Source organism: Desmodus rotundus, chromosome 5, assembly GCF_022682495.2.
Source record: "Desmodus rotundus isolate HL8 chromosome 5, HLdesRot8A.1, whole genome shotgun sequence".
NCBI classification, from domain to species: Eukaryota; Metazoa; Chordata; class Mammalia; order Chiroptera; family Phyllostomidae; genus Desmodus; species Desmodus rotundus.
This window is the reverse complement of record NC_071391.1, coordinates 3,808,490-3,830,440: the sequence shown is the minus strand read 5'-3', so window position 1 is coordinate 3,830,440 and position 21,951 is coordinate 3,808,490. Positions and strand designations below refer to the sequence as shown.

Sequence of the window (21,951 nt, the reverse complement as noted above, 5' to 3'; positions counted from 1 at the left end):
GAGAAGAAAAGGAGAGAAAACAGGAAGTCACAAGACAAAAGGGCAGGGGAAGAAGGCCCATAGGGAACCGCAGAGCGAGCGTGCGGAGCACTGGTGGTCTTTCTGTGACCACAAAGGTCTCCAAGCACCTCGCTATTGCTCGGTAAGGAAAGTGAGCACCCAAGGAGACACTGACAGCAGACGGTGTGAATTCTAAGCAGGGGTCTGGGAAGGACGGGAGCTGTGAACTTTGACCTATAGTAGAAATGCAAGGGCAGGGTTTGGGTCAGATGGCCTGAGGGGGGCAGGCAGCATGGAAAGAGGGTCTTGGGCCAGACTGTGGAGCGGTCCAGCAGTAACACAACAGGACACAGGCCTCGGAAGGAGACGAGGAGGAGCAGAAGAGACGAGACAGATCTTTACTGCGTCTGTGTCCCGGCCGCCCTAGGGAAGCAAACATTTCAGAACAGGTGGGGGTGCTGTCCAATGCTGCTGAAAAGTCCAAATGAAGTGAGAACTGAAAGTATACTTTGGCTTTAGCAACACGGGGTTCTCAGTGTTAGGGCATTTCCAACCCCCAGGAGGCAGGGAGGCCTGCACAAGAAGCCTCAGCACTGCTGAGAACAGCGTGTCTGTCGGTTGCGTCCCACCCGGTGGCTTCTCAGCCAGTTCTAGATCCTCTGGACCAGGGTCTGCAGAGCAGGGCGTGTGCAAGGCCACCCACCGAGACAACAGATCAGCACTTCATTCTTTATAATCTCACTGCTTTTCAATGTCTTAATTATTTTAATAACTAGCACACAATTAGTAATTAGTAAAGCCAGTAATCTATGTACACACACACACCCCTTCTACACAAACCCCCATATATTGGGAGAATACGCTCAAAAGTTGTTTCCTCCCTGGGATGGGGAGGTCACTGCTGCTCCTGACCGCTCACTTTGGAGCCTCACAGAGCAGACAGGGGGACACACCAGGCCTCTGGACCTCCAGCTCTTCTGAATATATGCATTTCAAAGAGTGGGGCCATTCTAACTCACATCCTGTAGCGGAGGAAGACACCTTTCCTGCCTGGGTAACCTGAGTAAGAAAAAACACTCCCTATGTGCCTCAGGAAGGGTGGCCCCTGAAACACCCGGGCAGTGACAGACACGGTGCCACAGTGAGACCCAGGCTGCCTCCATACAAGACCATCATGTACAAATGTCACCTCAAACGGCCGTCTCTTAGCACCCCAAACGCTCCCCAGGTGTCCCTGAAGACACCAAACGTGCACCACCGACACTCTCAGTAGGAACCAGGAACACCCACCGTCCTCTCAGTCCACCGAGGCGGCTCCGGTACACCGAGAGCCCCCCTCCAAGACAGACACACAGACCGCGGTTCTCCAGCACTGCCCCAGCGGAGTGGCCGAGGTCGGCTAACATGGTCACCTCACAGCACAGATGCGGAACGGACTTCATTACTTACTTGAAATTCATTTTCATTCTGAGCTTGTTCGGATCCCTCCTTATTACAGGACCTCTATGAATGAGAAAAAGCAAACACCTCCGGTGAGATGGGGAACGCTGAGCAGACACCAACTTTGCAACCACCAGAACCGCCAGGGTTAACAAAACGTCACAGATTTTTAATGAGCGCTTCTCAGCCCACTGGCGTCTCAAACGCACCACCAGGGTCCAGCACTAGTACCGACACCCGAGGAATCGCTTTGTTTCTTTAAAAAGGAGAGGGATGTGCTGCTGAGACCGGACAGCTGTGCCTCGCAACCACTCTGGTGTACCGTCTCACAATTTCATTGTTTGAGGAAAGTCAACAGAGGGCGCTCTTGCAACCAGGCCTTCTACAGACAATTGGTAGAGCCGAGGGTCAATTTAGCCAGGTGGGTCTCTATCCCCAGGAAGTCTTTCTTCCGGCAAGAACAGGGAGTGTACCCCTGCCTGTGGCAAACGTGCTCAGTACAGAATTCGGGCAGAGAAGCAAGCCCTGTGCAGGCAGGCGACCTGGCACAGAATCTATGCAGACGAGCCTGCCAAACTGCCCCTGTCACACCCACTCTGCCTGTCCCACTCCGTATGATCTGTCCTCCACCAAAAAGAGGTTTGTGCAAATGTAGCAAGTCCCTAAACTTATTTCACATATTAACATATGAAGGGATACTTTTACATCACTTTCCTCAATGAAATTGCAAATGACTGGTAACCAGGATTCTGGCAATAAGAACAACTACCACCTGCAACTCTCTGGCTACACTCTTTCTTCATAGCACAGATCGCATCTTCTAAAAGCAGCCCCCCACCCGAGCCTTTCATACTATCTTTTAATCAGAGGAGGGGGAAAACAATTCAGAAACTTAACTGTTATGTCAAAATTTTATGTCAAATGTTGCCTCTAGAAATATGTTGTTAAAATTAAACTAAAGTCTGCTTATGTCAGACACAGAAGGAAGCCCATAAAGGAAGCTCTTTAAAAATGCTAAGGTAAAAGGTTCTTGAACACCCCATGAAAGACATACCTTTACATTCCACAGCTTTATCAAAAAACACCTGTACCAAGGGTGGAAAGTGTGGGCAGGGAAAAAAATGCCACGTTAAGCAACACCAGCTACTCTAGCACCATTCAAAAAAACCTAGCATCTTAAAGCAACACTCTCATCCATCATACACAGAAATAACATTTCACAGTTTAATGCGTTTTATATAAACAGTACATGTTTTAGCTTACTCAATATAAAAGTAAACAAAATTAATATTCATGTTCATGAAGCTATCTGCAAAGACTTGCACTTACATATACTCAATAGTATCTTTACCTACATACAGTTAAATGCATTTTGTACCAAATACAGAGAACACAAATGGGGCACATGACATTTTAGCTGTGTAATCTGCATTTCTGATGAAAGGTGGTACAGGTTAAATCCCGTTACAATGAGAGCACTACAAAAATGAACACCATAGAAATACTTTTAGACCTTTGCTGATGGGATGGCACCCTAGGGGGAGTAATTAGGTATCATGAAAGCTTTACTCCTCCCTTAACTCCAAAATACTCTCACAGATGCACTGTGACCTTACACTCGGTCTCCTCACCCAAGTGGCCTGTCAGTTACCTATCAATATGGACTCCATTTTTTATCTATATCTTTCCCCAAAGCAGCAAGCAAATCCTGGTGCTTAAACACTTTTTGGATGGCACGAATATATGAACACTCCAGCATTGTGAAGTTCAAGGCAGCCAGCTCAAGGCACAACCTGGGATGGCAGAGCCAACTCACTATGACAAATTCACGTCCAGGATCCCAGCAGCGGGAAAACCGGCTACGGTGTTAACTGGACACTAAATGGGGCTGAAACACCCCCAAAACGTATCCTTGTGCTTTTTCTCCCCAAGGAAAGTTAAGCACAAAAGTTCTATAGTCTGATATATCGCATATTGATACTTTGTAGGGAAGGTCTTCTTTAAGACAATTAAAACATTTGGATATCCTATGAAATTTGTTGTAACGGGATTTGACCTGTACAGAATCCTAAAGGACTATGGTTATTCCTATGCTGTTATTATTCTAACTGTATCTTCTTAGGGAGATACAGTTAAGGGTTATTAAGCCAACAGAAGTCCCTTTTCCTTGTTCAAAATGGTGCCCTCAAAAGCAAGTCATTTCATCCGAAATTAGAATTGGCTTAAGTTCCCAAGGCCATTCCTTTTGAACACATTAGCACCCGGTGAAAATAACTTCCCGCCCCGCCCGCGGCGCCCCACCCCGAAGGCGTGCATTACTTATTCCGCAAGAGCACCATCGTGGAGGCAAGGTGGACTTCTGCCACAGCCAGCCTCCTGTTCTGTTTCCTCAGCACAAAACGCTCAGGGCTCCCTCAGTCCTGCCGGTAAGTCCAGGACGTCCCAATGCAAGAAGGTACGTGTGAAAAGGTGAGGAGAGGCCTCCTCCGGAGGTGAGCCGGGAAGAGAGAGACTCACCTGCCAAAAAGAGGTCAGAGTACGTTTCTGTCTGGAAAAACAGTAAGTAAAAAATATCTTGGTATCTGTGAGATTTTACTCCAGAGACACAAATTTGTCTGAAGCAGATATGGAAATATATTGTACAAATATTTAACATGATCCACAATTTTTCCCCAATTTGTACATTCATAAAAATTAGCTTTCATAAGTTATAAAACTAAACTGAAAATGTTTACATTTATTAGAAATTTGAACAGCAGTAATTAAAAATATACTGCCACTGGCTTCCTCCCATCTTCCTCATCCTTTTTCTCCTATTTTGGTCTTTAAGAGAACCTGTAAATATCATTATAATCCACGTATTCATTAGACTGTGATATAGGAAATAAAACAGACTGAAGTGCTGGCAATAATAATAAAGGGGTATGGTTTGTATTTTGCTTTAACTTTATAGAAGACTTGAAAAACTGAGATTTTGATTGGCCAAGAACTTTTTAATTTAAAACCTACATTCGGCCCTGGCCGGATAGCTCAGTGGGCTAGAGCGCCATCCTGACTCACCAAGGTTGCGGGTGTGACCCCCAGTCAGGTAAGGGCACAGACAAGACTCAACTAACGAATCCTTCAGTGGGTGGAGCAGTGGGCCGATGTCTCTCCCCCCCTCCCTTCCTCTCTCTAAAATCAGTAAATCAATACAAACTAATTTCCTAAAAGCCTAAATTCTATTAGACAGGAAATAAGATGCCAGAATTAGGACTTTTGTGTTATACTTTACATACTTCCATATTTTAAAAAGTGTTTAAAGTATGTTCCTTTTATAATAAATATATTTGGTAGAGGTTTCCAATGTTGCTTTTTCTGACAAAAATCATATTTAAATGATTTCTGTACTTAAAAGACCATAAAAAAAGTAAATGTTCACATTACAGGTTATTACTTTTCAAAATGCTCTATTTCGTGATTTGCAAAGATGATGAAAATCCATAGCTAGTAAGGCATCTTTTAGGGGCTAAGATGAGGGAAATACCACTTGATTGTTTCACAATCTAACCAGTTTATTTCTTTAAATTTGTTTAAGCCATTGAGCAAGATAAACTCTGGTCATTGGCCAGTTTTCAATCGAAGCTCCTCCAATGAGGAGGGAACTAGTTTTATGACTAAGTATTTTAACACTGACACAGCACTTGGGAAAACACAAAGGGGCCATCGGTTTGCCCCAGAGACTGTGGGTGTGTGTGAACACAAACTGGTGCAAGTGGCATTAAGTGGTGCGCAGGAACCTCCATGTCCTTTGCACTGCCGGAAACATGTATCTTCAAAGTATCTTTAGAGATCCAGAATTGTGGAGCTGCTGGTGGGACAGGCTGGGAGAAGGTAAGAGTCAGCCACAAAGGAGGACTTGTCATCAACAGTGTAATAAACTGGAAACGCAACCTAAGAAATCAAATCATCATCAGTGACAGATGATGTCATAATAAGGAAGTAGCCACTCTGTCAAATACAACAGTGGCTACCGAGATTAAAAAAATACAAAAGGAGTGTTTTATGGAAACAAGGAGGACATTTCCTTCTTCCCACCAGCCCTGCCCCACCAAAAAAGAACTAAGTGAGCGCTTTCAAAGGCTCTCACTGTATGAGAGAGTAGTTGGTCATGGCCTCTGAAAACACTTTGGGATCCAGAAATGAGTGATTAAGAAAGAACAATCTAAATGTCAACTACACTCAACTTTCTAGGGCACCTAAGATGTGGTCCAGGGAAGTCCTGCTCCTCTCCACTGACCTGGGATCACCCCCATGAGCTGAGTCCCGAGCCACACTCAGCAGCTCAGTCACCCTGAGGACAACACGTTTGTGCCCTTCTGAAGGCTCAGTGACTGTGGCACCCGCTGGTCCTGGGATAACCTGGGCTTCTTTAGTGTGCAGCCTTTGGCTCTGAAGACTCCTGAGATCCACCCTGGTTTCTGACCACACTCAACTCCCTAGGAGAGGAAAGATTCGCCAAATGGGGTTGGCACCTGTTAATGATGGGACTCCGTTCCTCCCCAGTGAGCTGGGTGGAAAGAGCCTGAGAATCTCGACTCCCCAGAAGGGACAGCAGTCACACGGCTCTTTCCACCACACTTCTGCAACATGTTTTCTTCTCACTGTCGCCTTGACCCTGACCTTCCTTCTCCATGGTTCCTATGAAAATACTCTGTAATTATCGCTTTTATGGTTTCTTACAGCATTTCTTGAAAATATTTTACAGAACATTAAAATGTGAGAGGAACATGCAGTGGTTTAAAATGGAGCACATATGAATTATAAGAATTTAGACAAGTGAGTTCTAATATTTTATGGTAGTTTCTAGAGTAATTTCAATTATCCCAAGGAATATTCTAAAATAATTTGACCCTTCTGAACTTTGCAAAATCGGACGACCTGACGAATGCCAACAGGAGACTAGAATTTCCGCGGACTAAGCAGGTAAAGACAGGTGAGTAGGAGTCTTGGTAAAGAAGGCTCCTTTCAGGACCTTCTCAAAATTTATGTCTGATCCAGGGTAACCTGCTGCCCCTCAGAACGCACGAGGCGTCTGAGGTGAGAGTGCCTTCGGCACAGACAGCTTCCGGGGTGCCCTGGCAGCGGCACACCCCCAGGAGGAGTGCCGTGGCTTCCCCAGTCTGTGTGTACTTCTACATGCAGTCAGCACTGCTGGCATGGATGAAGCTATTAGGGACCCAGCAAAGACTCACAGAAGGGTCCCAGCTGACTGGACAAAGAGGGAAGTTTGTTTCCAACTCTGACCAAAACAGTGTGGTTTTTCCTGAATGCTGACAGTGGTATGAAGGAAGAAGGCTAGCACTCCAACTGATTTCTCAAGTTGAGGCCCATAAATTGCTAAAATTACTAAATGTCATTTTCTACTGAGGAAACAGAAGAAGGGGATCTGATTTGCCTTAGACAAAAGCTAAAGCACCCCCCAACCCCTGCAAAAAGTGATACATTCAATACATAACATTCTGACATCTTAATCACTGCACCTCTTTAAACACAGCACAAACTGTAGCTGGTGCTACTTAACAAAAGCATTACAACTTTCTTTTTAAAAAGCATTTCTTGAAACCAAGAACTAAAAGGAGGAAATTAAAGCTGTAGAGAACGCTCCAACTTCAGAGGACTCATACTATACCGTGAATCGTGTCTGTCACCTGGAAACCAGAGTGCGCCAGGCACGATCGCATGGGCAAGCCTGCAGCAGAGAACACATGCACATACAGCTAAAGTGGTGTGTCACCCCGGTCCCCTTCACGCCACCCAGCACAAGACATTCCTTCCCGAGAGGGGCGGGCTGCGGTCACACCATCGTTCCAGGGGCCAGAAATCTGTATCGGCTTCATGCTATAAATCTCAGACATAATTTAAGACCAGCAAGACAAAGACACTTTGGATATGTCAAAGTTAGACACGGTCATGTGCGGTTTAGTTAGTTATCAAAAGAAGGCACCAAGCAGGTATGGAAGGAGCATGCGTCATCATTTGGCGACTCTCTTTGGTGAGCACTAACTGAGGAAATACTGGGTGAGACCGAATGGGGACACAATGCTAGAAAAATGTTTTGACTTCTGAGAGGGAAGTTTTGGCTACCTTACAGACAGATATATTGACACCATACTCGAGGTACAAGGGGATTTTTTTTAAAAAGCAGAGTAAACGAAACAACTTAAATCTCATTTGCCCCTAATACAATGAGGAAAAACTTCGGAGTATTCAGTTCCCAGCAACACGTGCTGTGCTTTCAGGCCCTTGGCGAAGGGGCCTCAGCCCAGCTGTCTGCACAGTAATGGTGACGGACCTCCGGTCCAGAAAGACAGGTCAATTTCTCAGTGGCCAACCGCCTACTAGTACCTAACTACAGGATGTTTCATATTTTAGTGTGGCTTAATTTTTAATTAAACTGGGGAGAGGAAACAGGGAAGACAGTATTTTGTTTCCTGCATTCAAAAAAGACCGGGTACCAAACTTTAATCTTCTGAATCGCTAACGCATATCTGCCTTGTGCCTTGATACCCGTAACTGGATTATGGTTAGTACTCAAACAAGCACTAATATTAGCCTTCTATTACTCGAAAACCAAAACAAAAACATCGTCCCAGACAACACTAGAGAGATCTCTGATGTGTGCTGCAAACACCCATGCTGGTGAGACCGCTCGGAACGGTGAGGCCGAGTCTCTCCATCCATGCACAGAAGGGACCGGCCCAACACCGAGCCACTGTTCCCACAGAGGAAGGGGCGAAGCGATCCTCTGAGACTTCCGCCAACTGGCACAGGTTACATTGAGTGAACAATACGTACTGACATTTGTGTCTTCCACAATTCATGATAAATAAGCAAACTGGTTATTTGTTATCAGCCACCATTGCTTCTTTGAAAAGGCTGCTACCGGACGCTGCCGAGCTCATGTTCCTTCCCAGTACCAGAAAGGAAAAACATTGAGTTACATTTATAGCTAATGTTACAATGTCAAGCTCTCTTCTAGCAATGGCATTTCTTACCGCAGTGGCAAAAGCTAACTAGTACTTCTTCTTAAAACTCCTATTAAACCAAAAACAAAACAAAATAAACAACTCTGGTTAAATCATCCTATGTTAAATTAGGGGCAATTTTATAGCGGAATTCAGTTTTCATCATGTACACAGCAAATGAAAATAACCCTCTTCTTTAAAATTCAAGTTAAAATTAAAGCTAGTCTTTCTCTGTGAAATAGACACTAAATTATATTGACATCAATTACTTTATAATTACACCAATATTTTTATTTTTAATCATTCCCTATAAATAATATTGTACAGCTGTTTTTCAAAGCTGTTTCATCTTATTTACATTCTTCCCCATGTCCAACACAGGACTTTCCATGAGGCCCTTAAAACTGACACAGACCCTAAACAAGACCTCCAGGACAGAATTAGGAAGTCTGCTTATGACTCGTCTTACACAGAAATAAGGGACTGATGTTTGTGTGATGGAAACGATGGGCCTTAGAGTAACTGGAGGGTTTTACCTTGGCTTTCTGCTACTTAACCTTAGTGAGCTGCGCCAAAGAGCAGTCATTCACTGCCACTATGGAAATAAAGGAAGTTAGACATCTCGCAACACCAAAATAAAGAAAAACGAAAGACTGTGAAACATCTCATTATTTAAAGCAAGTCACTTGTAAATGACTGTAAATGTGAATCAAAGAAATATTTCTACTTAATATTCGATTCTCACAGAGATAAAAAAAATTTCGAAAGCTTAAAACAAGGAGAAAGGGAAAGAGGGACACATTAACCGGGTCTATCATATAATTAAGCAAAATATTCTGACAAAGTGCATATTAAATGCAGCCATCAATTAACACGTTTCAAGGGAGGAGCTTATTCTAACCCCATAGCAGTTTTATCTGTAGAAATGGACAAACGTGTACAGAGAGGTGTGTGTGCTTTCATCTAAGGTAGAGCAAAGAAAAAAAGGAAGGTACAATAATTGAGTTGTACTATATTTAATTCTGTCTTTAATTCATCTGTGACAGTAACGTGATTTACTATTTGGGCGCTGAACGTGCTCAGCCACATTTGTCAATGCCAATCCTGACAAGCTGCTATGGGTTCTGGCAATTTCTGTTGTTGCTGTGGGAACAAGAGTGTCACTGGCGAGCACAAATCTCTCTCCTGCCCTTACAGGCCAGATTCAAAGCCTTGATAAGCCAGTGCTATGACGGCACCCTCTCCCCAGAAAAATAGGAAATATCAGAAATTTTTTTAACTGAGTGAAAAAGAATTTTAATTTACGGTAAAATCCCTGACACGGTGCGGTGAGAGCTCAACTTTTGCAGCGCACGGCCCCGCCGCTTGGCTCACCTCTGCCTGCCTTCGCCCTCCTCCGCCTGCCTTCGCCCTCCGGGGAGGCGCTTCCCTAGCGTCTCTGGTCTGAATGGGCAGGTGTCCTCAGCCAGGCGCACACAAGCGTGGCGCGCTGACTCATCTCCCACTCCTTCAGACCCTAACCACCCTCACAGCTCGACAGGGTCGGGAATGATTATCCAATGAAAAGGTCCAGTCAAGTTATGACCATTTCTTAAATGAATTAACATCTAGTGTGCCAATCTTAATTTTTAATATTTCTAAACATAATCGAATTAGCATAGACACGGACATGGCCTACTTTGTAAATTGAGCTGAAAGTAGTGTTTTAGAAAATTAAAGTCAGAAAACTCTTCTCCATTTCATAAAGATAAAAATGGGTCCTTTCAAAGAAGATTTCACTGAAATCTCAAAACTCTACCATAGAAATATATCCACCAAACACTTGTATGTGTGGTCAGTAAAATGGTAAATTCATGGTATAAAAATAGTTAAAAAAAAAAAAAAAAGTCCAGACATTTGGGATATCCTATAATTGGTTAAGATAATTAACAAATAACGTACTTTAATTAGAAATTAGACTCAATTATTTAAGTAATATGAAACTTACAAAAGATTACAAATCTAATAAATTCAACGTTTTAAAGAAATCACCAAGGGAGGCAGTTAAGAAAGCCAGCCCCCCACCCAGCGGGGGGAGCCTGTGGAAGCCCTGAGGGCAGGCTGCAGGGACGGCTCCTTCTCCAGGGCAGAGGGCTACAAGCCGTGTCTGCGCCCAAACCTCAATGTGAGGAGAACTCAAGCGTCATCAGCACTATTAAAGATTTAAACAACATTATACTTTCTCTGCATAGAAAGCTGGGAATGTCTATACTAGTTTCCTAATAAATAATAAGTAAAAACAGGAATTCACTTAGAATATAAATTAAAAGCCCAATTAAAATAAAGGCAATATATTGAAATAGCTTTAATAACACCACTAAAGTATTTAAACTCTTTTCCCAGGTAACTCAGGAAAGAGGATTAAAACTGTTAGCAGGTCCCTCCCATCCCCAAGCAGCCTAGGAACTCACCATCTTTAAAATTGCGCCATACAGCCGCAGCAGCACTTTCCGAGGCTCGTCACCAATGGTGGCCACAGTGTCAGGTAAGGAGCACTGGAACAGCATGTTACTGAGGCCACCTCTGGGAAGAAATGAGAGGATGGTCAGTGTCTATATTCGGGAGGGAGCAACGTCACTCTTCCTGCGTTACTAGGGGTGGAGAAGCTGAGGGCTGACGCCGCTCTCACTGAGTCTCATTCCTTGTCTCAGGGTACTTGCACACAGACTGTTAACTCCAGTGTTCAGATCCACCCCACCAGTCCCACCAGAGACAGACAAATCCCCGATCTGTTCTTCTAGATCAGCACCAGGGGGGAGTTTTTCTTAATCACGTGTGCCCCTCACAGGGCCCTGGCCCCTAGAGAACGACAAGGACCAGGAGCACTGGGAGTAGGGGAATCCTGGATGCAGTCCTTCAACCCCACATTCTTCTTCGACTCCAAACTCCCGTTATGCCAGATTCCCATCATTATCGGGTTAAAATCTTGCGGCAATACTTAAACCCCCTCCTCCAGAACTTCCCACCTGAAGTACAGTTCCAAAGTCTACCCCTCCCATGCCCATGTTATTAAAAATTTCTCAACCGATTTTGACTAATACACCTTTTCAAAAAACCGATAACATATGGGAGACCTCAACACCCTAAACCTTTCACTTTGACTACTGAAGACAAGAAAGAAATTACAGGGGTCACTCAACCAGGAAGGAATAGCCTTGGGGACAAATCACCTGCCTGACTTAGAAATGACTGGGCACAGAGAAAGCTTAGCTAATTTGGGGACTGGAGTTGAACGACAGAACACAAAGTACCACACAATCAGGAATTACAGACAAGAGGTGCTTCACCTGTAGTAACCTCCTAGGCACTAAATCCTATCCCGTGGCTACATCTCGAGGAACTACTACGTAAGCAAAGCGCTCCGCTGGAAGCTAGGGAAACGCAGAACTGAAATATGATCTGGGTCCTGCCTTCAAGACGTGTCCTCTCTGATGAAGAAAGCTGACTGACAAAGCCGCAGGACGGAATTCACAATCACGGGCACCCTGAGTCTGTACCTGCCTGTCAGATGCCTCAAAATCAGGTGCCCAACTTTTGGACAAAAATTCACCAGCAAAAGAAAACCACCGCTTTCTAAACGACATCCTCAGTAGGCAGCCTCTTTCCTTGTTCCATCTGTGAATAGTCCAGCCTAACCCAGCCGTGCTCCCAAAGTGAGGCTAAAACACAAAGCTCACCTGCGTTGCCGTGCGCCCAACCACACGGGGACTGTGAGCACAGGCCACCAGGCCCTGCCAAGAAGTGCAAAGCAAGAGAATCGGCTGGACTGGTGTGGGGAAGAAAGGTAACAGGAGACATTTTTTATCTCGAGGTTGCTGATGTCACTACACAACGCCCACCTAACAACTCTGACAGCTGTGGTCCAGTGGCAGATGGTACCCTCTCCTTCTGTGGCAGAACCCAGGTTTTAGGCCGTGGAAGTGCCAGGCATCAATACTATACTTAGCAGCTGCCTTTACAGCTCGATGGGCCTATGCGACCAAGTTCGGGCAAACAAAGCGTGAAAGGCTGTATCTGTGTGAATTCTGGGAAATCAACTTAAGACACGCTCCCATTTTGCCCCTCTCTTGCCCACCCTCCACCCTGCTGTCTGAAACAAGGAGAGGATGGTGTGCCGATGGCTGAGCTCTCGTCTCTGAGCTCCAAACCAACCACGTTTTCTAAAGCTGTGATGCTGGACTGGGACTCCACCAGTTCCAGATATCTCCCTCATCGGCTGCTCCTCACTGGGTGTGGGCAGTGGGGCTCTGGGGCCCTGGATGGGGCTGGAAGGCAGGCGGAGGGAGAAGGTGTGGGCTTCCTGCTCCTGTTCGAGTTGCAGTAGCGGCCTGGCAGCCCAGCCCGGCTGCTGTTCCGTTCTAGTGCCCGGTTCCTCGGTCCCAGAACCAGCCTCAGAGCCCCTTCTTAGAGGTACCAGCTCAGAGGTCTGGGCTCCTGCTCCACAGGGACGCCCCTCAGATTGAGATGCCGGCAACATCCAAGCAGTGCCCTCTCCTGGGAGGCTGGGTCCCAGTAATGTGCGACCCCTCCTCGGAGCTTCCAGGTTCTGATAACTCCAACCTCTTCCCTTTATTCTCTGAGGCCCCGGAGTGGGGCTGCTTCCTGCAGTCATTATTTTAATCACGTCTGCCTTTTCAGTTCCCGCAACACCTGCCCACTCAATTCCTTATATTAAATTCTCTATGTTGGAGTACCTGACGTTGTTCCCACATTCTTGCCAGGGTCCCAAATGGCACACATGGCGGAGCTTTAGCAATTTCTTAGATTATGAGAATATGGGCCACATCCTAGGAATGGCAGAGCAGTTAGCTGAAAGGAGCCTGCATCCCCACCAAGCCTGTGGCACCTGCACAGCGGCCTGGCCTGCCGACTTCGCCCTAACACAGGCGGAGACACGTTTCTGTGCTGTCTGAGCCACCGCTACTCTGGAGTTTTCTGTTATAAGCAGCTCAAACCTAGTACTAACCGATAAAGCTTATCATAGCCACTTACTCGCGTTCTTCCAAACTGGAAACTCCTCCTTCTCTGCTATCTAAAAACTACCTATTATTTAAGGCCAAGTTCAAAATCCAACCTCCACAAGAGGCCTCTCCCATCTTACCTGCTGGCTCCTTGAAGGCCAGGGTAAGGTCTAACTTCAATTCTCAAGGCCAGGGCCCCCAAACAACAATCGTGGATGCTCAATAAAGATTTTCCAAAACTGACAATAAACAGCATTACTCTTGTCCCATTAAGTCTCTCTGCTCCAAACTCCACCCTGTTATGTTTGACAACTGTCTCTCATTGTTCACTAATAGGTTTGGGTCTCAGCTCCTTACGGGACAGTCCTGTCTTCCTGGGGAAGGCATCATGCTAAGAGAAAGACCACAGGCTGCAGAGCCAGGGAGCCTGGGATTCAAATCCCACTTCTGCCACTTACTAGCTGCGCAACTTGAGACGTATCACTACACCTCTCTGACCTTCCAATTCTGTCCTCCGTAAAGGAGCAGGCCTCCACTGGTCATGGTGAGAGCTCAGAGCCACGGGGCGCAGTGTTCTCAGTTTTCGACGAGGGTCAACGCTGTTCATCCGTGCAACCCCCTCCAGGTGGAAGCACCAGGTCCACTTTATCGATGCGGAGGTTGAGGCACACAGCAAGGAAGGAAGGGGCTCAGCCAGGGTTCGGATGCTGCTGCATGGCCCCAGCGTCCTTGCTTTGACCTCTGATGCCATGAGACACAGGAGACAAAGCAGGAGAGCACCACGCCGTGCTGAACACCGCAGTAGATGCTGTGGGCGCTACGAGCCTTACATAAAGACTGGTCTGTACAGACTCGCACAAAACAAGTGTCTTCACTTCCTATGGCTACTGCAATACGTGACCAGAAACTTATGGCTTAAAACAACCAATTTATTATCTTATAGTTCCGGAGTTCAAACACCTGAAAATAGGTTCTATGGGGCTATAATCAAGGTGTCAGCAGACCTGCGCATCAAAATTACACACTACATTCCAGGAAACACACACAAAACAACTAAAAACATTCTGATTGTGCTAATGAGTTTCAAAGGCCGGGAGCTGTGAAGGGCAACGAGGAGTCGGGGTGCCGCGGGCACACAGGGTCAGGTGGGGAAGACAGGGACATTTCTGAGAGGGGCGGGCAGTGACGCAACAGCGTGCGCATGCTCAATGCCACTGGCCTGTCCCCTTGAAAACAGCTGAAAGGGTATCATTATGTGTATACTTGCCCCCAATTTAAAAAAGGGAAGGAAGCACTGTTACGTGCTGTAACACGGACGGTCCTTAAAAACATTATGGTAAGTGAAAGAAGCCAGTCACAGAAAAGCCACACGGAGAAAGGGAACGCGCGCGCCCCCCCCCCCCCCCCCACACAGATTCCATTCACAGGAAACGTCCAGAACGAGGCAGTCAATAAAGACAGAAGTCAGACTAGTGCGCGCCGAAGGCGGAGGAGGTAGGGCTACCGGGGACAGGGCTTCTCTCTGAGATGACGAAAACGCCCTAAAACTGACTGTGGTGACAGTGGACATACCCGTGAGTACACCAGAGACGACTGCATCGCACACTTGACTTTTTCTTAATTTACTAATTTTTAGAGAGGGAGGGAGGGAGGAAGTGAGAAGGATAGAAATATCAATTCGTTGTTCCACTTATTTACGTGTTCATTAGTTGCTTCTTGTATGTGCTCTGACCGGGGATCAAAAAACCCCACAACCTTGGGAACCTCCCCAAGAGTAAGGACCTGTTTACCGCAAGGGCAAGTCAGCTGGCCACCCCAGTGAAGGAGCAACAGGAAGACAAGGGAACCCAAGGTTCTGGTCCCCGCACCCCTAAACCCCAAGCGAGTCACAAAGCAGATGGCAGGTGCAGCCTTCACCTATTTTTTCACCTCTGGGCAGCGCCTAACGCGTGTGGCTTATCAGGGTTGCCCTGCCGCGTCCAGCCACAGCCAGCAAGGCCTTCTGGCTCCCAAGCAACAGGACAGGCATTAGTTAAAGGCCTTCGTTCTCCTTCCTGTCACATCCTCTTGAAAGCTCAGTCAACAGAGAGCGCAAACAGATGAACTACTGTTCTAGGCTGTGTAACTGCATTCAGAGTTTATTCCCGTGCTCCTAGAGAAGGAAGGAAGCCAGGCTGCGCTGGGCCAGAGGCAGGCCCACAACCTGGAAACCTTTCATCTCTTGTGCTTCTGTAGCCTCTGTTGCTCAATAGGCTTTAGCGGGAGGAAGTAAACCATCGATTGTGCTTTAGTAACAATCCAAATAAAAGGTCAAAGTCACGGATGACCCAAACTGTGAGAAACTATCTAGAAATAAACCAGTTACCAACGGGGCCAAGTAACAGACTAGGAACAATGAGACATGGTGGGAAAATATGCCACCGAAATGGTAGCAAAAATCCAACAGCCCAATTTGTGGCATAATTTGTCAGGAATATCCACTCAAGTAAAACCCCAGGAACTCTTCAGGATTTCAAAGAAGTTTGAAACTACAAACCTTATCATCTGGCAGAACAGCTTTTAATAAACATACATGTCAGAGTTACATTTAGGAGGCACAAGATGCTCACGGAAGCAAAATATCAAATAAAATGAAAATTATACATCCATTTCACATTCTCCTGGAAAAAATCTCCGTATTTCACATTCCCCACTCTGCAGCACACGAGGAAATGCCCTTCACTTCAGAGGCCTGTCAGTTCATGAAAAGGCGCAGCTGTGCCTCACCTGGGGGCCAGAGGCGCAGGAGTGCTCCCCCTTGAAACAGACAGCAGGAGAAACCCCAGTGCAGTGTGAGGAAGCAAAGGCAGGTGGCGGTGGCTATAAAAAAAAGATCCTCCCGCTTCCACTTGTCCAAAGGTTCAGTCCTTCAGGGTGCAGCAGCACAGCCCAGCCCCGAAACTTGTCCCTTCCTCACCAGCCACGATGCCACAGGGGTGAGATGTCATTCTGGTCCCACAGCACATACAAAGCAAACAAAGGCCACTTCCCTAACCCCTCCAGACTGACTACTCACCCACCTAACCCAAAACACTGAACACTACTGCTGGGTGTTGGCGATGAGACTGTTCAACTTTGGCTGCTCTGAAAAGTTCGCAGAGACTATAAATCTGCTCCACGTGTAAAAGGAAGTCAAATTTGAGTTGATGACGTCATCGAAACCTCAGCCACAAGAAAAAGCCCAATAGTCTGGTAGATGTGATTTATTCCAGCTGTGTCACATGGCCCACTTCAACACACTGGACTGGCCTCAGGGAGCTGGCGCACACAGGACAGACCCTAAGCAGCTGTGATTGTCACATCCTAGGCATCAGGTACGCAGTTTGTGATAGGAAGCAGTTGGTAATTCCGCTGAAGAACACATTTTAACTGCATGTTATAAAGCAAATGCAGCCCTGGCTGGTGTGGCTCAGTGGACTGAGTGGCAGCCTATGAACCAAAGGGTCAGCGGTTCGATTGCCAGTCACAGCACACGCCTGGGTTGCGGACCAGGTCCCCAGTGCGGGGCGTGTGAGAAGCAACCACACATTGATGTTTCTCTCCCTCTCTTTCTTCCTCCCTCCCTCTCTCTAAAAATAAATAAGTAAAATCTTTAAAAAAAAATAATAAAGCAAAAGTCCAGGAGAGACCCTCTGAGCTAGTGTGTGTATTTACCTCTAGGAGTGGCTTCAATGTTTGCAACTCTTAATTCACAGAAAATATTTTTTAAAAGTTTTGGAGAAAAATCACTTTACTAGATAGTGCTTTACTGTATAATATAATGTTTATTTTAGCAACATGTATTTAAATAGCTTTACAAATGGCCTGCATCCTTCATTTGTAGACCTAGCAGGTCTTACAAAGATTATGTACTTTTTGTTTAATTTTTACAGTGTTCTAAGTCAAATCCAGGCTACAGTTGATGGAACAGTGGAGAGTCCACAGTCCTGAAATATGACATTTCTGTATTTTTTCCAATTTTTGAATTTTGGTATTTCTGTGGTGAAATACCCATCACACAAATTTACCATCTTGACCATTTTGAAGAGTACAGTGCGGGGGCGTTAAGCGCGCTCACATTTTGCGAGCAGCCATCACCACCGTCCCTCTCCAGAACTCTTTTTTACCTTGTAACACTGGACCGCTGTAGCCATTAACCTCCAACTCCCCATCCTCCCGTCCCCAGCCCTGGGCGGTCACCCGTCTGCTTTGTTTCTGCGACTCTGGCTACTCTAGGGACCTCACGCAAGTCAGTGTAGTGTTTGTCCTTCTGTCTGGCTTGTTTTACTTAGCACGATGTCCTGAAGGTTTGTCCGTGTTGTAGCAGATGTCAGAATATCCTGTTTTGAGACTGAATAATACAGTCCCTTGTATCTAGATGCCCCATTTGCTCATCTACTCATCCATCAAAGGCATCCATATTTCTAACCATGTGGGAAAGAATTCATCATCCAGGTGAGTCAGCTCCACGCTCATTGATAAACCCAAGAAACCACCTGCTCCCGAGAAACCTTTAACACAAAGATTTTCATCTGCTAAGTTACTGGTCTGCACCTAATCAGCAATATTTTGCTGAAAACCAAAAAAGGCGCTGAGACCACGGTAACCGTCCACAAGTAACACGGACCAAGTCCAGCACACACAGGACCAAGTCCCCCTAAAGTTTAGGGCCCAGGGCTCTCGAGACCATCATCTGAAAGTCAAAATGACTAGAGAAAGAAAACAAAGTTCACAACATAAACAGTATCTCAGCAGAAAAAACCACCACCCTCAAGTCCAAAGGACTAGGTATATAGAGAAAATAGAAGGCAGCGTTATACCACAACAGCTACTGAATTTAGAGTGCAAATGAAATAAGAAAAAAAAGATTTTGGGAAAATTCCTTATAATCATCTAAAACTCAGCTTGAAACCACCACAGCTCAGCGGACATGAAGCACTTCGGGAAAATGACGGCACTGATCTGTAGCACTCAGGTTAAGAGGACAGGCCTCTGCCGGCTCTGCAGACGGCTGCAGGGCCTCGAGCGAGCTCCTCTGCGCCTCCAAGCCCGTTTCTCCCCGAAGTGTCATGCACCAGCGGGGTATATGTGAGTTTTCTCACTGTAATATAACGCACCCAGCAGGGGTGTACGTGAAGATTACACGACGTAACGTCAGCTGTTCGTTTCTAGCGCTAACGCAAAGCAAAGGCTGATATATTTTTTAAAGATTTTCTTTATTCACTTTTAGAGAGAGGGGAAGGGAGGGGGAGAGTGAGTGTGAGAAACATCGACGTGAGAGAGAAACACTGATCAGCCGCCTCTCACACACTCCACACTGGGGACCTGGCCCACAACCCAGGCCTGTGCCCTGACAGGGAATCGAACCAATGACCTTTCATAGGCTCAACCAACTGAGCCGCAGCCATCATAAGAGACTGCCAGATGGATGAAAGAGTAAAGCTCAAATCCAGTCCTGTGCTCCAGGGTTGTTCAACTTCAGTGCTGTTGACACTTGAGGCCCAACACTTCTTTGTCAGGGGAGGAGGAGGGGCTGTCCCGTGCAAGGGGGAGTCTCCCTGCTCCGCACCCACTAAGGAACAGTAGTATCACCGCCACCAAACCTGACAACCAGAACTGTGTCCCGACATTATCAAACGTCCTCAGAAAGCGTTCCCAAAACACTCGTTTCAAGCTGCTGTCCTCAGCATCCTTGGAAGACGCACGCTGCTGCCTACTCCTCCCACCTGAAAGGTCCTTCACCTTTCAGAGTTCAGGGATGACCCCCTTCCTCCCTCCACAAAGTGCCGCACACCCCTTCTAGCCCACCCAGACCTCCCAGTCCTTACCTTGCTGGGTTTTTTAAATTTTATTTTATTTACTTTTAGAGAGCAAGGAGGGAGAAAGAGAGGGAGAGAAACATCTACGTGAGAGAGAAACACCAATCGGCTGACTCCCACTCGTGCCCCAAAAGGGAGCCAAACCCACATGCTCTGGTTCCATTACCAGAGCATGTGCCCTGACTGGGAATGGAACCAGAGACCTCTCACTCCAGCCGCCCAGTCAGGGCCAGCCCTTACCTTTTTGACTGTTTCATCGTTAGCTGCTGTGCTACCACGACGCCCAACCAAAGGAACCCCCGGCACGGTGAATCACGCAGACTCGCTGTGAAAGCCCTAGAGACTACAGTCGCACTGTGGACGCGAACAGACTCGACGAAGCTGCAGACAGGGCAGTCCTGGGGCAGTACCAGGCCCCCCACTGGCGGGAGGGAGGAGGACAGTGAGATTGTGGAGGAACAGGAGGGAGAGCATGGGCATCAGCGCCGGAGCTGGACAAACCAAGAGACCAGGCTGGAAAAAAGAAACCTCCTGGAACTAATGAGCAATTACTGCAAGGTTACAGGATACAAAATTAATATATAAAAGTCGATTGCTTTCGCCCTGACCAACTAGCTCAGTTAAGGGCGTTGTCCCGATATACATCAAGGTCTCTGGTTCTAACCCCAGTCAGTTCTGGTTCCACATGAAAAATAACCAATGAACGATAAATAAGTGGAACAGAGCGATATTTCTCTCTCTCAAAATCAATTAAAAAAGGTCAATCACTTTCCTATATGCCAGCAATGAACAAGTAGAAAGTGAAATGAAAAACGACTCAGGGACTATCTAACCACCTTTGGTATTCTTTTCTCTGCCTCCTACCATCTGCCTTTCCACTCGGCTCCTAGGCCTATCTGTTGAGAGGCGCCAGAGGCACAAAAAGGAAGCGAAGCTCAGTTAATCTTGCTACACTTGCAGCTCTGGTGAAAGGCTGGGCACAGACAAGGAATCAAATGACTAAAAGTGGGTTTGGGGATTATCTGTGGCAGCCAGCCAGCCGGTTGCTGAATGCTGCCTTCAACCTGGTCGGCCATTTACAAGAAAACTCGGCCCTGGCCTAATGGGTGAGTTGGTTAGAGCATCTTCCCCACACACTGAGGTTACAGGTTCAATCCCCCGTGAGGGCACATACAAGAATCAGCCAATGAATGCATCAATGAGGGGAACAACACATCCATGTTTTTCTCTCCAGAAATAAATAAAAAATTTTAAAGATACTAATAAAATGAAACTCATAGAAAAACACAACACAGTTTTAAAGGTCTAAATAGAAGAACACACACTAAATGCTAAATGGTTCTCTCAGGGGAACAGGGTGGAGACAAAAATTAAGGGGGTCTGTTTGTGTTCCTGTTAAGTGTGGATATGCACACACATATTTATGGTTAAATTAAAATCTGTGATTACAAACTTTTAACGTGATATAAAGGGGAAAATTCTACCTTACTCCTAGTTATTTTTGGAGCCACACCTCCCACCTTCGTCTATCAACACATCTAACATGTCTGAACAGTGTTAGTGGGGAATGAGCAAACGATCCCCCTTCGCCACTAACAAATGACTCTTTCAAAGAGGAAAATATCAAATCGCAGACTCGAGAAACTAGAAATGTAAGTCATCACGTGGTATTTTAAAAGCCAGCCATAATATCACTCCTTCGTTTGAAGTCCTAAATCGCAAAGGGACTTTCTAGACCTATTGTAAGCTTCTGCACAAAATGTACTTCGTGATCGAACGGTATTGTTCTCCTTAGAAAAGACCTGTTTTCCCACGAAACCGAAAAGCCTGCCTTTTGGAAGGTCTTGAGTGGCCGCGAGCCTGTTTCGCGAGATTTGGCTTGGATTTCACAAGCTTTCGGGAAAGGTGGCTTTTTTCGCCCGCCCCCGCGCCCCTGCCCGGATAGCGTCACCTGACCCGCTAGCGGCTGGCCACATCACCGCCCCCCCCTGCCCCGCCCGCCCTGCCACCGACCTGATGACACTGATGTGAAACTGGTCCTCACGAAGGCCCCGCCAGGCGCCGGGCAGGAACTCCTTGCACCACAGATAGGCCCTGCGCCGGGTCCGGGGCTCGGGTTGCTCGTCGGCCGGCGGCGGCGGCGGCGGGAGCAGTGGCAGGGGCGGGGGCGGGGGCGCTGGCAGCGCAAGCGGAGGCTGCCGGCTACCCAGCTGTTTGGGCTCCAGGTCGCTGGCGGCGTCGCGCTGTTGCCCCACGCCGGGCGTTGGGGTCGTGCTGCCGCTGCCGCAGCTTAGCAGCAGCCCGAGTGGCGAGGGCTCCGCCTCGCCCCCGTTGCAGAACTTGGTCTTCATGCCAGGCAGGCAGCGGAGGAGACGCGGCCGGCTGAAGCGGCAGAAGACGAGGCTCACGGTCCTGCCGGGGGACCCCCTCAAGGAGGCTGGGGCAGAGGCTGCTCGGCGGCGGAAAGACTAGCCGGGGGTGGGGCAGTGGCGGTTGAGGGAGCGCCGGGCGGGCACCAGCAGGCGGACACTGGTAGGCAGCAGTGGCGCACGGACCTCAAGCTGCTTGTCGCGTCGGCGACGGCTCTCGGCTGGCGGTGCTGGCCGAATCGCTTGCTGGTATACCGCCGCCGCCGCACGAGGAGCGCCAGCCGCGTCACTGCCCTCC

The 21,951-nt window shown here is 47.1% G+C and overlaps 1 protein-coding gene across 3 annotated transcripts in view; it reads right to left on the bottom strand.

Moving 5' to 3' along the window:
- Positions 1–21,945, bottom strand: part of CHKA (choline kinase alpha) — a 37,324-nt gene extending 15,379 nt beyond the window's left edge. Inside the window, exons 1-4 of one of the 3 annotated variants that reach the window (XM_053923691.1) lie at positions 21,298–21,945; positions 10,896–11,009; positions 2,495–2,522; positions 1,450–1,503 (exon numbers count right to left, since the gene is read on the bottom strand). In XM_053923691.1, the coding sequence (XP_053779666.1) occupies positions 1,450–1,503; positions 2,495–2,522; positions 10,896–11,009; positions 21,298–21,635 (534 nt within the window). In that variant the 5' untranslated portion in view covers positions 21,636–21,945. The remainder of the gene's footprint in view (positions 1–1,449; positions 1,504–2,494; positions 2,523–10,895; positions 11,010–21,297) is intronic. The other 2 variants (XM_053923689.1, XM_053923690.1) reach the window with 2 other exon arrangements.
- Positions 21,946–21,951: the final 6 nt, after the last annotated feature.